General features: G+C 43.4%; 1 protein-coding gene across 2 annotated transcripts in view; it reads right to left on the reverse strand.

The window, feature by feature from the left end:
* ASXL3 (ASXL transcriptional regulator 3) overlaps positions 1–13,616 on the reverse strand; it is a 173,112-nt gene that overhangs the window by 86,487 nt on the left and 73,009 nt on the right. For both annotated transcript variants that reach the window (XM_036419042.2, XM_045574489.1), the window contains exons 4-5: positions 9,820–9,928; positions 8,334–8,442 (exon numbers count right to left, since the gene is read on the reverse strand). In XM_036419042.2, coding sequence (XP_036274935.1) covers positions 8,334–8,442; positions 9,820–9,928 — 218 coding nt within the window. The remainder of the gene's footprint in view (positions 1–8,333; positions 8,443–9,819; positions 9,929–13,616) is intronic.

Genomic DNA, 13,616 nt, shown 5'->3' on the forward strand with positions numbered 1-13,616 from the left:
AAATATGTAAGAAAAAGAGGTCCCTGGTGGGTAACAGAAGTTCAGAATCGTAACCTAGAAGTCATGTCTGAGAGAGCGGGGCTGAGGCATTGGGAGAGTGAGAATACAGGGAGTGGGATCCAGATGAGGTCCAGCTGCTCTCCATCCTGAGAGGGGTGGGAGGAGGAAGGGGGAGGGAGAAAATTCATTTAATAAAAGCACAAAGGACTTCAGCTGAAGGAAGAAATGCTTGACTGTAAAGGTTATAAAAAATGCAGCAAGGCAGGTAGAAAGGGACTGTGAGTCCCAGCCCCGGGACACGTGCTATAGAATCGTGTCTACTGAGTCCACCGGGTTAAGGAAAAGGCTGGCAGGAGAGGACAGGTCTCCATGAACTTCCGAGGCCCGAATGCTGCCCGTGAACTGTGGGGACCGTGGGCAGGGATGAAAGCAGGGAGGGGGAGAGAGTGGGCAGCGGAAGCTTTACATCCTGCCGTGGCCACTGCTGAGGGCGAGCAGGATCCTCCTTCCTCCGCGTTTGCTTTCCTGTGTAACGGAGCCAACGTGCCTTTCCCAGACTCCGGCGCCTCCAGGCCACCAACGCCGAGCAGGTGTCTCCATGAGAACAACAGCGCCGCCCAGGAAAATGCAGATGTTGGATACGAGACAATGAGCTTCACCTGAGAAAAGGGGGGACCTGGCAGGATTCCCCGCCCTCACCTATAACCCGGGAGTGGGCGCCAGGTAGAAACTGACCGTGACCTCTCACACCATCCTGCGGAAAACCGCCAGGAGCACCGGCAAGCTCCTGGAACAAACAAGGCCGGGAGGCCACGGGGCAAGCTCCTGGAACTCCTCCGGCGAAACAAGGCCGGGAGGCCACGGGGAGTGAGCCTCCCCTGGGCCGGCTGTTCAGTTACTCAGAACAGCCCGGCTGGTGTGGCTCAGTGGTGGCGCATCAACCAATGAACCAGGAGGTCATAGTTCCATTCTGGGTTAGGACACTTGCCTGGCTAGCAGGCTAGATCCCTAGTGGGGGGGAGGGGAGGATGTGCAGGAGGCAGCCAATCCATGACTCTCATCATTGATGTTTCTCTTTCTCTCCCTCTCCCTTTCTCTCTAAAATCAAAAAAAGACATTAAAAGAAAGAAAGAGCCCTAACTGGTTTACGTCAGTGGAGAGAGTGTTGGCCTGAGGACTGAAAGGTCCCGGGTTCGATTCCGGTCAAGGGCATGTTACCTTGGTTGCGGGCACATCCCCAGTAGGGAGTGTGCAGGAGGCAGCTGATCGATGCTTCTCTCTCAGCGATGTTTCTAACTCTCTATTCCTCTCCCTTCCTCTCTGTAAAAAATTAGTAAAAAATATATTTAAAATAAAAAGAAAGCAAGCAAGTTCCTGAGCTCACTCCGTGCACCATGCACAGCCTGCATGGTCCTTCCCCGGCTGTGCAGGACGCTGCCCAGGAGACACCGTCAGGGCCGCCCCTGCGGACGCCCAGACCTCGTTAGTCCCACCGCCACTCCTGCAGGAAGCGCCTCATCTGTGTGTAATTGATGTCTCCGCCGAGAGCCCCGCACACACGCCGGGCCATCTTAAAGCACTTTTCCCTTTTGAAAAGCTCCCCCTCCGAGCGGGGCCTCGGAGGCAGCGCAAACAAAGAGTGGGCTGAGTAAGGTTTCATTAAGTTAACAGGACTCTGCCAAGAATCACACAACCAGAAACCCCCCCTACCAGACGGGCCCTGAAGAACAGTGAAAGGAGGACCATAGAAAATCCTTCAACTGTGGGAGTCATTACTTACCCCGAGACCTCAGGGCTGAGGCGCAGGATGCATGTTCTCTGTAATTTCCCCCCCTAACTAGAGACTTACAATGCTAATCCCCCCGCCAGATTGCTGCTTCCTCCCTGAAAGCCATTAGGGTTAATAACACACAGGAGCGTATTTGATCTCTGTGGATGAGAACTGTACAATCTCCAATTTCCTCATTAAAAAAAAAAAAATTTAAACAGAATGAATGGTTGCTTTTGAGTTTAAACATGAAATACATTAGGGCCACAAAAGGAGCAGCTCATTTTCCTGCTAATGAAATAATTTATAAAGAGGAGGTGAAGACTATATACTGATGGTATCATTTTATATGAAATATAAACGGGTTCCAAAGCCAGCAGCATGCCATAAGTCAATTTAATATGTGTGAGCAAACTTATGATGCACCAATGTATTATGCTCAGAAAACAACTCAGACACACACACATACACACACACAACCATAAATCTCTGACTAAAATAGCCAATAAAATTCTAAGTATTTTCTTTGGGTGACACAGATCTATACTTATATTGGCATAAATGGTCATGGGTTGTCAACAAAGATATATCAAGTGATTCCCCTAAATCACTCTTCGATCTTGAGAGCTAGGCTTGTAAAATGTGAAGGGTTTACTTTGTCGAGTCTGTAAGCCTCCTCCTTATTAACTTGAGAAACTGTTTAGGAGTCAAAGAAACACAACACATAACTGTAGTTCTGTGTCTTATAAATTCTATAATCGATACTATGCCCCTTTTCGCACACTGTAAAAATTTTAAACAAAACTATAAAACAAAACGTCTTGGCAAAGCGACTCCCACTTAAAAGCCAGCCGCTGGTGGCCAGAGAGGCCGAGGCGTGGCTATTTCTATCTTCCTTCGCCGGGGGGGCTCCCGTGTACCGACTGGAATTAAGCTGCTAGGATTCTTTTTCTTTTTTCTTCCCAGTTTCCGTCAAGTGCTTTCTTTTCAAATGCTTCTCCGGCGCCCCCCTTTAATGAAGGGTGCAGCCAAAGTCAATTAATCTTTGTTAATCTGAAATAACTTATGGTAGCAGAGGTTTGGTCTTCCAAGTGCCACAAGGGGATATTACAGATTGATAGTTATTAGTATGCACCTCAATGCCTCCCCATATTTCATTCCAAAGGAGAAATGGAAAAGGAGGAGGGGGGTGAGATGAGAATAAAAAGAAAGAAACAGATGCTGGTGGCCTTCTCTCCTCCCCCTCCTCCTGCCCGGCCCTTCTTTCCAAGTCTACACAACACCCCACACACACACACACATACAAGCCCCACCTTTCCCCTCTGATTATATTTTCAAAGTATATTTGTACAGCTGTAAGAAGTATGGGTATTATATCCATTCTAACTTCTGGTTCAAATATGTATTCTACACAGAGTAAGCAAGAAAATCACCTAGACCAGTTCAGTTTCCGGGAATGTATTATAGATTTGTGAGAAATCACTTGGCATCCCTCTTCTTCATGTGGATAAGCCCAGGGTTCCTTTGTCAAGTTCTCAGGTCTATAACTGGAACAGATTTGGACAAATGTTGTGAAGGCAAACTACATCCATGACTCCTAGCTCACAGTGATCCCTGCGGTTCCAGCAGGCTCTCGGGGTTACACACGTCTACCTGGGCTTGTCACTTGGACAAGACATGGAACTTCTCTGAGTGTGTTTGCTCACCACTAAAAAAATAATATCACAGAGCCTAGGAGCGACTATCTCACAGGCTGCTGTGAGGATTAAACAATATACATGTACGGAGCTTACAAAGTCTGGGCATTATAAGCATTCAAGATACTACTATTTTCAGTATCTAGGTTTTGAAAACGAATCCTAAGGCTAGGTTAATGGACTATACATATAAGCATATCGTATTTACAGGGATGAAAAATATACTTGTCCTACGAGAAACGGTTGTGGTTTGCAATAAGATGCAAAGTGGGCAAATCAAGGAATACTCAAGGAAATAAGCTATTTACTATGCTCCCAGTGATTGCCCCAAGCAATTTCCCTAATGCAGTGTCAGAGGAGAACCCAGGAGATTCTAGTTTGGGTCAGATAGCCGGAGCTGTGTGGGGAGGTGCTCTTCTGCTGAGCACCTATTCATTCACATTTTCAATTGGAGGAGTTTGCTCATCATACTTCGGTTTCATTATTCGCTGAGTGCTCTCTCCCTCTCCCCGACCCCGTCCCAGAGTCTAACATCCTCCCGCTCTTTCCTCTGACATTCAGGATTCGTCACTCGCAAAACCTCCCATAAGCCCCTTCTTTTCTTTGCTCACTCCCTTTGCATCTTAATCTACAGAACTGGCTCGTTCCTATGGACACTGCTTCCTCTTCCTCCCTCTCAGGCTGCAGCCCCTCTGTTTTCCACACAGTTTGTGCCACCGGATTAGAAATGGGGCAGGCGGCATCCATTCCCCTTCCTGCCCCTTAGATGCCTCTAGCATTGTCCCTCATGTCCTCAGACTAGAGTGCCGATTGCTCCTCCTCATTGTACTTACCACCAACGAACTCCTGCATGACCCCCCTTCACTGTGTAAAAATTTTAGCTCCTAAACGGCATTACCCTCTCCATGCTAGTTCTACCACAATTGTCTGTTTCAATTACCCACACAGGGAATCCTGGAATATTGTATGGTAGGCACACCCTTGAAAGAGGAATGGGGGACCCCAGGCCCATGGGCCACGTAAGGCCCGAGAAATCATTTGGTCTAGCCCTGCCTCCCAAGGCATTAGTGGTGAGTTAATTAAATGTTTGACTCAAGAGAGCAGGCTAATGGTTATGTTGATACATCTGTATGGCCTGTGAATGATGTTATAAATATCCAAATGGCCCTTGGTAGAAAAATGGTTCCCCACCCCTGCTTTACAACATCTAGTTTCCTCCCACTGGACCCTGTTCCAGGACTAAGGTGGGGCAATGGCGGGCTGCTGACTTTCAGCTACGGATGCCCCCTCACTCAGGCCGCTCTGAAAAGCAAGTGCACACACTGCCTGATCCCTCAGGACAGCCTGAAACCCAGCCTCCATTTTTCCTCTCACTTCAGACACATATTCCACAACGTTGCCCCGAACTCAACTTGAATACACCTGAATACACTCCCCTCTCCCATCACCCGTTCTTTTAACTCATGTTCTCTGAAACAACAAATCCGCCCCAAGATGCCTCCCCCTTTCACACCATCCCTCCCCCACAGGGCTTCACCCACCCCCTCAACCAGCTTCAATTCCACGGAGACTGATCTTAACTTCCCTAATTTCATGCACCCTCACCTCCCTCACCCCTCACTCTTTTAATCATTGACGCCTGGCAAAATCCCAACTCTAGTCAAATCCAACTCTGTGCCTACTCTGGACACGTTCAGTGGCCGGTCATGAACTTGACTGAGAAAAATGCACAGCCGTGCTGACGGGTCTCATTCAATTCAGGATTAGTAGCTTTAAGGGTATCCTTAATGATGTCAGATTCTAGACAAACATTTCATATCTTCTCCTGAAATCTCTACAAAACTATCATCCCTTTCTTCGTCCTTAACTGATGGGTGTGTTTCCTATTTCACTGAGAAAAAGAAGCTAACTTCTATAAGCCGTCTCCCACATGTACTCACCTACCTTTATTTCTTGCCAAACCCCCCAACATTTCCGACTGCTTCCTTAGAGAACCTCTCATACTACTAAGTAAGACCTATCTCCTCATCTGTTTAAAAGGTCCCATTTCCTTCCCCACCGGTGTGGCTCAAACCAAAAGGTTCCCTGTGGTTGCTGGTGAGGGTTCTTGCCAGGGTTGCAGGTTCCATCCACAGTAGGGATGTGCAGGAGGCAGCCGTCGTTTCTATCTCTCTATCCATCTCCTTCCTCTCTCTCTAAAATCAATAAAAGCATATTTAAAAGATCAGTAACCCCTGCCCCAAACTGATTCTCTTGCAGAGTTGCCATCTATGTTAAAATCAATGCTATTCTTCTCTTTGCTCATACTCAACCCTTGGAGTCGTCTCTAACTCTTCTTTATTTCATAACTGCATTAAATTCAGCATCTTCTATTGGATCTATCTCCATATGTATCCAGAATCCAATCACATGCACTGCTATTTGTCTTATTCAAACCACCACCATCTCTTCTCTAGAATATGACAATAGCTTTTTAACCAGTCTTGTGCTTTTTACCTGGTTAATATACACCTATATCTACCTACATGCATATATAAATGATAGAGGTGAAGACAGATATCTATATGCCTGTATCTATATATATATTGTACTGAGTCATCCTAAAGGAGATGATTGTCTCTTTAGCTCAAAACCCTAAAATGGTTTAACATCTCATTCAAAACAGAAGCCAACATCAAGGCCCTATATGGTCTGGTCTACAACTTCTCTTACTTCTTATTTTACCATATTTTGCCCCCATCCCTCCTTTGCTCTTTCTGGCTTCCAACCACACTGGCCTTTTGATGTTTCTGGAACATTCTATGTACTTGCCTGCTTCAAGACTTTTATAATTGCTGATGATTCTACCTAAAACTCTCTCCCATTAATTATCTTCTCCCTCACTCCCATTGGGTCTTTTCTCAAATGTCCCCCTCAATCCCACTTTTATTTCCTTATTTATGTTGCCCCATATCACTTGTCAGCATTGAATAATTTTACATATCTGTTTGTTTGTTTTAAATAGTGATTTTTTAATTGATTTTAGAGAGAGGAAGAGAGAAATAGAAACATCAATGATGAAAGAGAAACATCGGTCAGCTGCCTCCTGCATGCTCCTATTGAGGATTGAGTTGACAAACCAGGCATGTGCCCTGACCAGGAAATCAATCCAATGATCTCCTGGTTCAGAGGTCAATGCCTGACCACTGAGCAACACTGGCTGGGCTACACATCTGTATGATAACCGTCTGTCTCTTTACCAACATGAACATCCAGGAGCAGTCTCTTTCTGTTCTGGATTTTCTCTGTTGTGACTGCAATGTCAAGAGCCGTCCTTGGCACTCAGTAAAAGCTTAGTGTATGTATGTTGAGAGAGACAGCATTCCAGCTCTGATGCAAATGGGCAGTACAACGAGAGGGGTGACCCACTAAGGTTCTGCTGAAGGAGGAGAGTCTGCCCCCTTCACCAGCCCTTCCATGAGCCGACATTGCTGAGCATAGCTGGTTAACCACAGGACCTGCCAAAATTCACAGTACATTTCAATGGTGGTGGGTAGTTTTCAAAAGGTATAAGATTCAATGAAAGTTGACGGGGCGGGTCGACTCCGTGGCAGGAGGCAGACTCCATGGCAGGGGACCAGCAGAGAGCACACCAGCTTAGAGGCAGGGTGCCCTGCGCCACACAAAGGGACACCGTGGCCGATAACAACACGCATGGCGTTGGCTCTTGGTGAAGCACATCGTTCCCACAGGGACCCCTTAAGATTTGTCTGTTTAAGGAAAAGAGACCGATTTCTCTGAGTCCACTGTCAGGGCCTTTAAGGACACAACAACCTTCCTCCCTGAATCACCACCAGGGTCCACCTGCGGGACCGGCGGGTACGAGTGGAAAAATAATTATAGCAGCTTTTCTGGAACACAACTTTGCCAAAATGGCAACTCAGAAACCACACAGACAGCAGAGTCACATGCACATGTCTAGAGAAAGGTACAGGGAATTCACCTGGAGGGGACTCAGGGCTGGAAATGCCCCCTAAGAACTGGAAGGGCTGCTTCCTTTTCAACAGCGTCTCCCAAGAACAGGACTTACCGTATTTTCGGACCATAAGACGCACTTTTTTCCCCCCAGAAGTGGGGGGAAAAAGTCCCTGAGTCTTATGGTCCAAATATAGCCTACACATATACTTTAAAAAAAAAGTTTTTTTACTTGCCCGGCTCTGTGTGGTCTCTGTGTGCTTGCCCGGCTCTAAAATGGTTCTAAATGCTGCTGTTTACTTTACAGGGTTGATTACATGTGTTTATGACTGTGATGTTGGGTTTTAATGCACATAAAATATTTTAGGACACTATTTGTGTCAGAATCTTTTTTTCTTCATTTCCCTTCTCTAAAAACTGGTGTGTCTTATGGTCCGGAGCGTCTTATTGTCCGAAAAATACGGTATTTGGTCCTTGTGACACTCTGAGGAATGTTAGCACTAAGCCGATTATGGACAAACCTGGAAAGGAAGCTATTACAAAACTACTGTAACGCCCAGCACCATCAGACGTAACCCCCCTGCATGCTCAAGCCTCACATCAGACTAAAACCACCAGGTACCCTCGGGCGACCCTCTCACCTTGCATGAGAAATATGCGGATAACACTCAAGATTACCCAGGGGAAATACATCCAAAATGAAAACAAAATAAAAACAAAAAGCCAGAAACCGTTCACTTGTCTGAGGTACTAACCTTTTGAATCACAGGTGCTTGATGATAACTCTAAATAGGTGGTAACGGCTTAGAAGAAAATGGTATCTACAGGGATAGGGAGCTCAGTTAGTGAGCTGTCGGCGTTCTATATAACTTGTAAGGGAGCAGGGTTTTCATCCTGAAATCCATCGCACTGACCTCCGTTTCCTTCCCCCCGGGCGTTGGCTTCTGCCATCTCTGTGCCATCCACTTCCGACTCGCAGCCTAAATCCAGCGTCCCCTCAGCTGGGCAGGACGACTCCTCTTTCTGTGTCGTTTTTAAAAAATGATTTACGGAGATGCATTAGCAACTGAAAACATTCAGCATACATTCAGAATCCTAAAGCGTTATCACATTTACCTGTCATTTGAAATTTTAACACTGACTCACTGTTTCATGCAAAAGCACACCTTAGAAAAACAAAACTGGCCCTAGCTGGTTTGGTTCAGTGGATAGAGCGCCGCCGACCTGTGGACTGAAGGGTCCCAGGTTCAAATCTGGTCAAGGGCACATGCCCAGGTAGGGGGCTTGATCCCTAAGGGGGGGGGGCATGCAGGAGTCAGCCAATCAATGATTCTCTCTCACTATTGATGTTTCTCTCTCTCCCTCTCCCTTCCTCTCTGAAATCAGTAATTTTTTAAAAAAAGAAAATGTATTAATGATGTTAGGCAATGACTTCACAACTCAGAATTTTAATCAGTTAAATGAAACACCCAAGTAGCTACAAAAAGCAGCCAAAATGATGCAAGGTTAACCTGCAGTTATTGTCTGAGACACACACACAGTAACAAGAGCTTAATGCTGAGTAGCTGAGAATCTCCGTTTCTTTGCCAGGTATAACTTTTTCACATTCAAAAAGAAACCTTCTCCCAGGAAATGAATGGACTTTAAACGCAATCCATCATTTACGAAAGCGGTGACTTCTTTTTAATCTGTAAGAAGCAATGCGCTGCTTTTACTCCACGCAGGGCACGCGGGCGCTGGGAGACCACCGGCTTCGTCCTCGGGATTTCTGCAGCTCAGACGGCGTTTCCCGTGCCAGTGGAAATGGGAATTGTGCTCAGATAATGAGGACTCGGTTATCTGCAGCTCTCTCTTCTTCTCACATAACAAATATGCATTGGGAGTAAGCCTGAGTGGAGATCCCTGTTTGTTTTAAAGACCAAGTAACATTTATTTAAATCAGCACATTTTCCAGAAGAATGGAGAAATTCCTTCTTCTTATGAAAGACGGGAAGGCCTCAGGTGTGAAGCTCTGTCTCCTCCGTCGGCGATGAAGTCCAAGAGTCTGTGGCAACTGCGATCATCTTGAGCTCTAGGCTGATGATCCGTGGCACCCGTCCATGTAGGTTTTTAGGAATCAAGAATGCTAAGAAAGCCACAGCTATTTTCCATTACCATATGTTAGGCTGCAACCACAGATATGTTTTCCTTAAAGAAAAATGCCGTTGTTTATTCTTAATATGAAATCATTTTTAAGACATCTGAAAACGTTTAAGGGGCAGCGTGGGCATTCTTCTAACTTTTTACCCAAATCTAATTTTGTTTACCTGCCCATGTCGGGGGGGGAGGGAGGAGAAAGAGGGCAGAGAATGCATGGCACACAGTAATAACAGACATAATGTGCAGAACAATGCGACTTACTTTGAGAGCATAGAGGCCTGACTTTCCAGGAATCTTGAAGAAGGTTCCATCCCCTATCCGAGTGCTACTGTGGAGCATTGCATTCAGACAGGCTAATGGAGAAGTCCCACTAGAAAACAAAAGTGCGCAAAAATGAAGCAGTCTGAGGCGCAGCTTCCGTGGCAGAACTGTTCTCTGGTCTCTTAAAAAAAAAAAAAATCCTCTCGCATGCCTTTTAAAAATATCCTCCCAACCCCGAAAACATCTACATTACAATAACGGGCCAGTCCAGTTTGCCAAACTTAATCGGATGCATCTGTCTTATGGGCTCCAGGCAAGTCTCCTGAATTGAAATTATGCTCTTATTCATAAAGCAACCGACGCTATATTTCAAAGAAACCGAAGCCCGAACGTTTATGTGCTGCTATTTTGCAAATAATACCAGGAAGCCTCGGTATTTAAATATGACAGACAACTTGATGGTTGCACTTGAATGATCAAATAAACCCCAAGTTCAAGGACAGTTCCGTCCTATAGGTTGAAAAGCAACAAAAGAATAATAAGAGACCCTGGAAGGACTGATTTGAAATTATAAACATTTAAGTCACTGGTGGGATTGCGTTTCTCACAAGGCTAAATAAAAATTTATATCTGTGTTTATATCTCTGACACATCTTCAACAATAATATCCTTTTCTCAAATTTGTCACGTAAACAAATGTGCGCTTGGGAGTTCTGCCCAGCTAATAATCATGTTCTGTAGGGAAGATGCAAGTGACTCAATTGTGAAATCAACAGGGTTTTATTTTGTTTTTTAAAAAAAGAACTCTCACAGTATTAAACCAGTGATTAAAAATACTGAAGCCCATATGTGCAAACATTACTGGAAAGTACCCATCTACACAGAGAGATGTTTATGAAATGTAAGACACATATGTATTTCTTGGGTTAGACTTCAGAGATATATTTTGTGTTTTGTTTGCAAACCGCTATCTTTGCAAACCAGAATTTAGAGCCAGACTTATTACTTCCATTGACTTAGGTTTCCATATACATTTTACCCCCTAATATGCTAAAAGACCAAAACATGGTTGAGCCAATATTGATTAGAATCCCGACCCCACCCTATTCATCTCTCAGGTGAAATATCTGGGGACAAGAGGACCTTTAAGATAATAAGGTTTACATTTTTTTAAAATTTTCTGTGATAGAAACATAATTTTGCATTACTGATTGAAAAGTTTCCCCAAAGCCTCCATGATCAAATCTCTTACTCAGCATGGAACGCCACCAGTAAGATGAAAGAGCCATATTTGCTGAGTTGCCACTACACACTTAATAGCTAGTCAGCATACACACATACATCCCGGTCCTAACGGTTTCTAAGTATTATAATAACAAGAGCATCTTTATCACTTTACACAGCAGCGCTCTGTGCCAACCCGTCAGTACGATTCCGCTGGGCTTGGCAGGAAGCGAGAGCTGCCCTATAAACGTGGCCGCAGAACAATGCGGCTGCAGTGCTGAAGTCCACATGGTGAGGATGCTGCGAGTTTGTGTAATGTCTTCTCTCATGAGCGTCAGCAAGCTCCCAGCCTCATTATTTTCCTTACAAAAGACTTTCTGCTCGAATTTAAAGTAGGCCAGGCCTACTCTTGTCAAGTAAAATACATTCATCTCCCCAGAAAGGTCTGCTCATGAATAAATTCCAGATAAATGATGCTACACATGTTCATACTGAATACTTCAAAATACATATATATTTTATCATTATTCTCTCCAGGCAAAAGCACGGACTATTGGAAGCCGGGAATTATGATGCCAGATTTGTGGAGTTTTAATTTAGTGAAACTGTCAGAAACACAGATTTCCTGTGCAGCCTTGGCAAGAGGATGTTAACACTACAAGTGAAGTAGAATCCAATACATAAAAATGATGCAATGTAGACTTCAAAAAATATAACTTAATAAAATTGTCCTTTTAACATCCACCCTCATGCACATTCTTCCCGATCTTTATTTCTAAGGTCTCAGCACACACAATCCCAAGAGCTCAGATTTAAAATATGAGAGAATAACTTAGCGTTGAAGATAGCTTAAAAAAACACAGAACAAATATAATTGAACATCAGTATTAATTTTTTCTAAGGTACAGTAAACAAAAGATAATTGAAGATAAATTGACTATTAAATAGCAGTTTAATGCTATGCTTGTCACAACCATAAGTGGTAAGCACCCAGTTTCAGATAAATAATAAGCTCTGTTGAGCATAAATATATTATTTAATTATACTGTTTATTAACTCAAAAAACTCAAGATTCACTATAGAAATGTTTAAAAATATGTAATTCACAATCTCCAAAAGTCTCGATGACTTTTTTTGCTCATATTTAAAGTAGGCCAGGCCTAGTTTATAAAGTAAAATATATTCATCTTCCCAGAAAGATCTGTTCATGAATAAATTCCAGATAAATGATGCTATGCATGTTATACTGAATACTTCAAAATACTAGTACATATATTTTTTATCATTATTCCCTTCAGGCAAAAATACAGATTTTTCCCAAATCTTTCCTAAAACAAACATGAAATTTGTTTTATTTCCAAACCCTACAACATCTGCCGTTTAGGAGAATTAGAAGATACTTTACAAAGGCAAACCTGGCAACTCAAATCACTGGCTGCTTGGTCACTTAGTCTTACACATCTCAATCGCAATTCTTTAGAGAACAGTAAACCTGATATAACTTGTTTCATTTAAAACAGTAAAACATTAGCATATATGTGCAGAATATACATAAAATCGTGCATTTTAAAAGTCTTTCAGACCATTTACTATAGCCGTTCTTCTCAACAATTCCCATAAAGCCTAGGAAATCGGGAATGCTTTTCTTGGAAATGAATTTTAACTCCAATTGTACAGGAGTAAATAAAAGTATTATTTATATATTTTTATATTTACAAAAAAAACAGAGCTAGCAAGCATGGCTTGGCCTATTTTAAGAAAAAATATACATATATATATAACAGATATGTGTGTGTGTGTGTGATATATATATCTCAATGACTTACTGAGGGTATAAAAGATGTGTTATATGTGTTAAAAGTCTTAGCATGAACACCTTCTTTGTGACATTTCCTATTTTTAATTAAAACCTTTTATTCACACTAAATGTAAGGGGTAATAACTCAGTCAGAATTTAAAAGTTAAAGATGCTGTAACATATAGGTGTGTGCATATGAAATAATAAAACCAATAATTTAAACCAAAAAAATATATATCTGAAATTTCAAAAGTTACTTACTTTCTAAAAAGATGAATTGGAAGAATCATCCCGAAGTATGAAAGGAAAACAAGGGAAAAAGAAGAAGAAAAAAAGCATTAGTTTTCTACCTTAAAATGCAACTTTGCATCTTATCATTTCAGTAATGGAACAACATACAAGAAACACAGCAGCTCAGACCGGGCTGCCATCTGGAGGGAAATACCGAAGGGCTGGGGTCAAAGGTGGCTCTGACTTTCTTCCCCAACACTTCTGGAACATTTCCATTTTGTCCACAGAGCATGGGCATTTCCACACAGTGATATCATTAGAAATAAGGAAGAGAGAGAACATTTGTGCCTAATGCTTTTCTTCCTGCCACTGCCCATGCCTGGGTGCCTCCCCGTGCACCTGCCAGAGTGCACATACAGCTCACTCTACGTGTTTGTTTTTCCTCATCGACTATAGCGTGTGGAGCCTTCTGGCTTGTTTTCATTTCCCGCAACCCCTGAAGCAGAACAGAGGTGGAATTTGGAGTCAGGGGAGCAGGCATAAT

Source organism: Pipistrellus kuhlii, unplaced genomic scaffold (assembly GCF_014108245.1).
Source record: "Pipistrellus kuhlii isolate mPipKuh1 unplaced genomic scaffold, mPipKuh1.p scaffold_m20_p_6, whole genome shotgun sequence".
Classification (NCBI taxonomy): Eukaryota; Metazoa; Chordata; class Mammalia; order Chiroptera; family Vespertilionidae; genus Pipistrellus; species Pipistrellus kuhlii.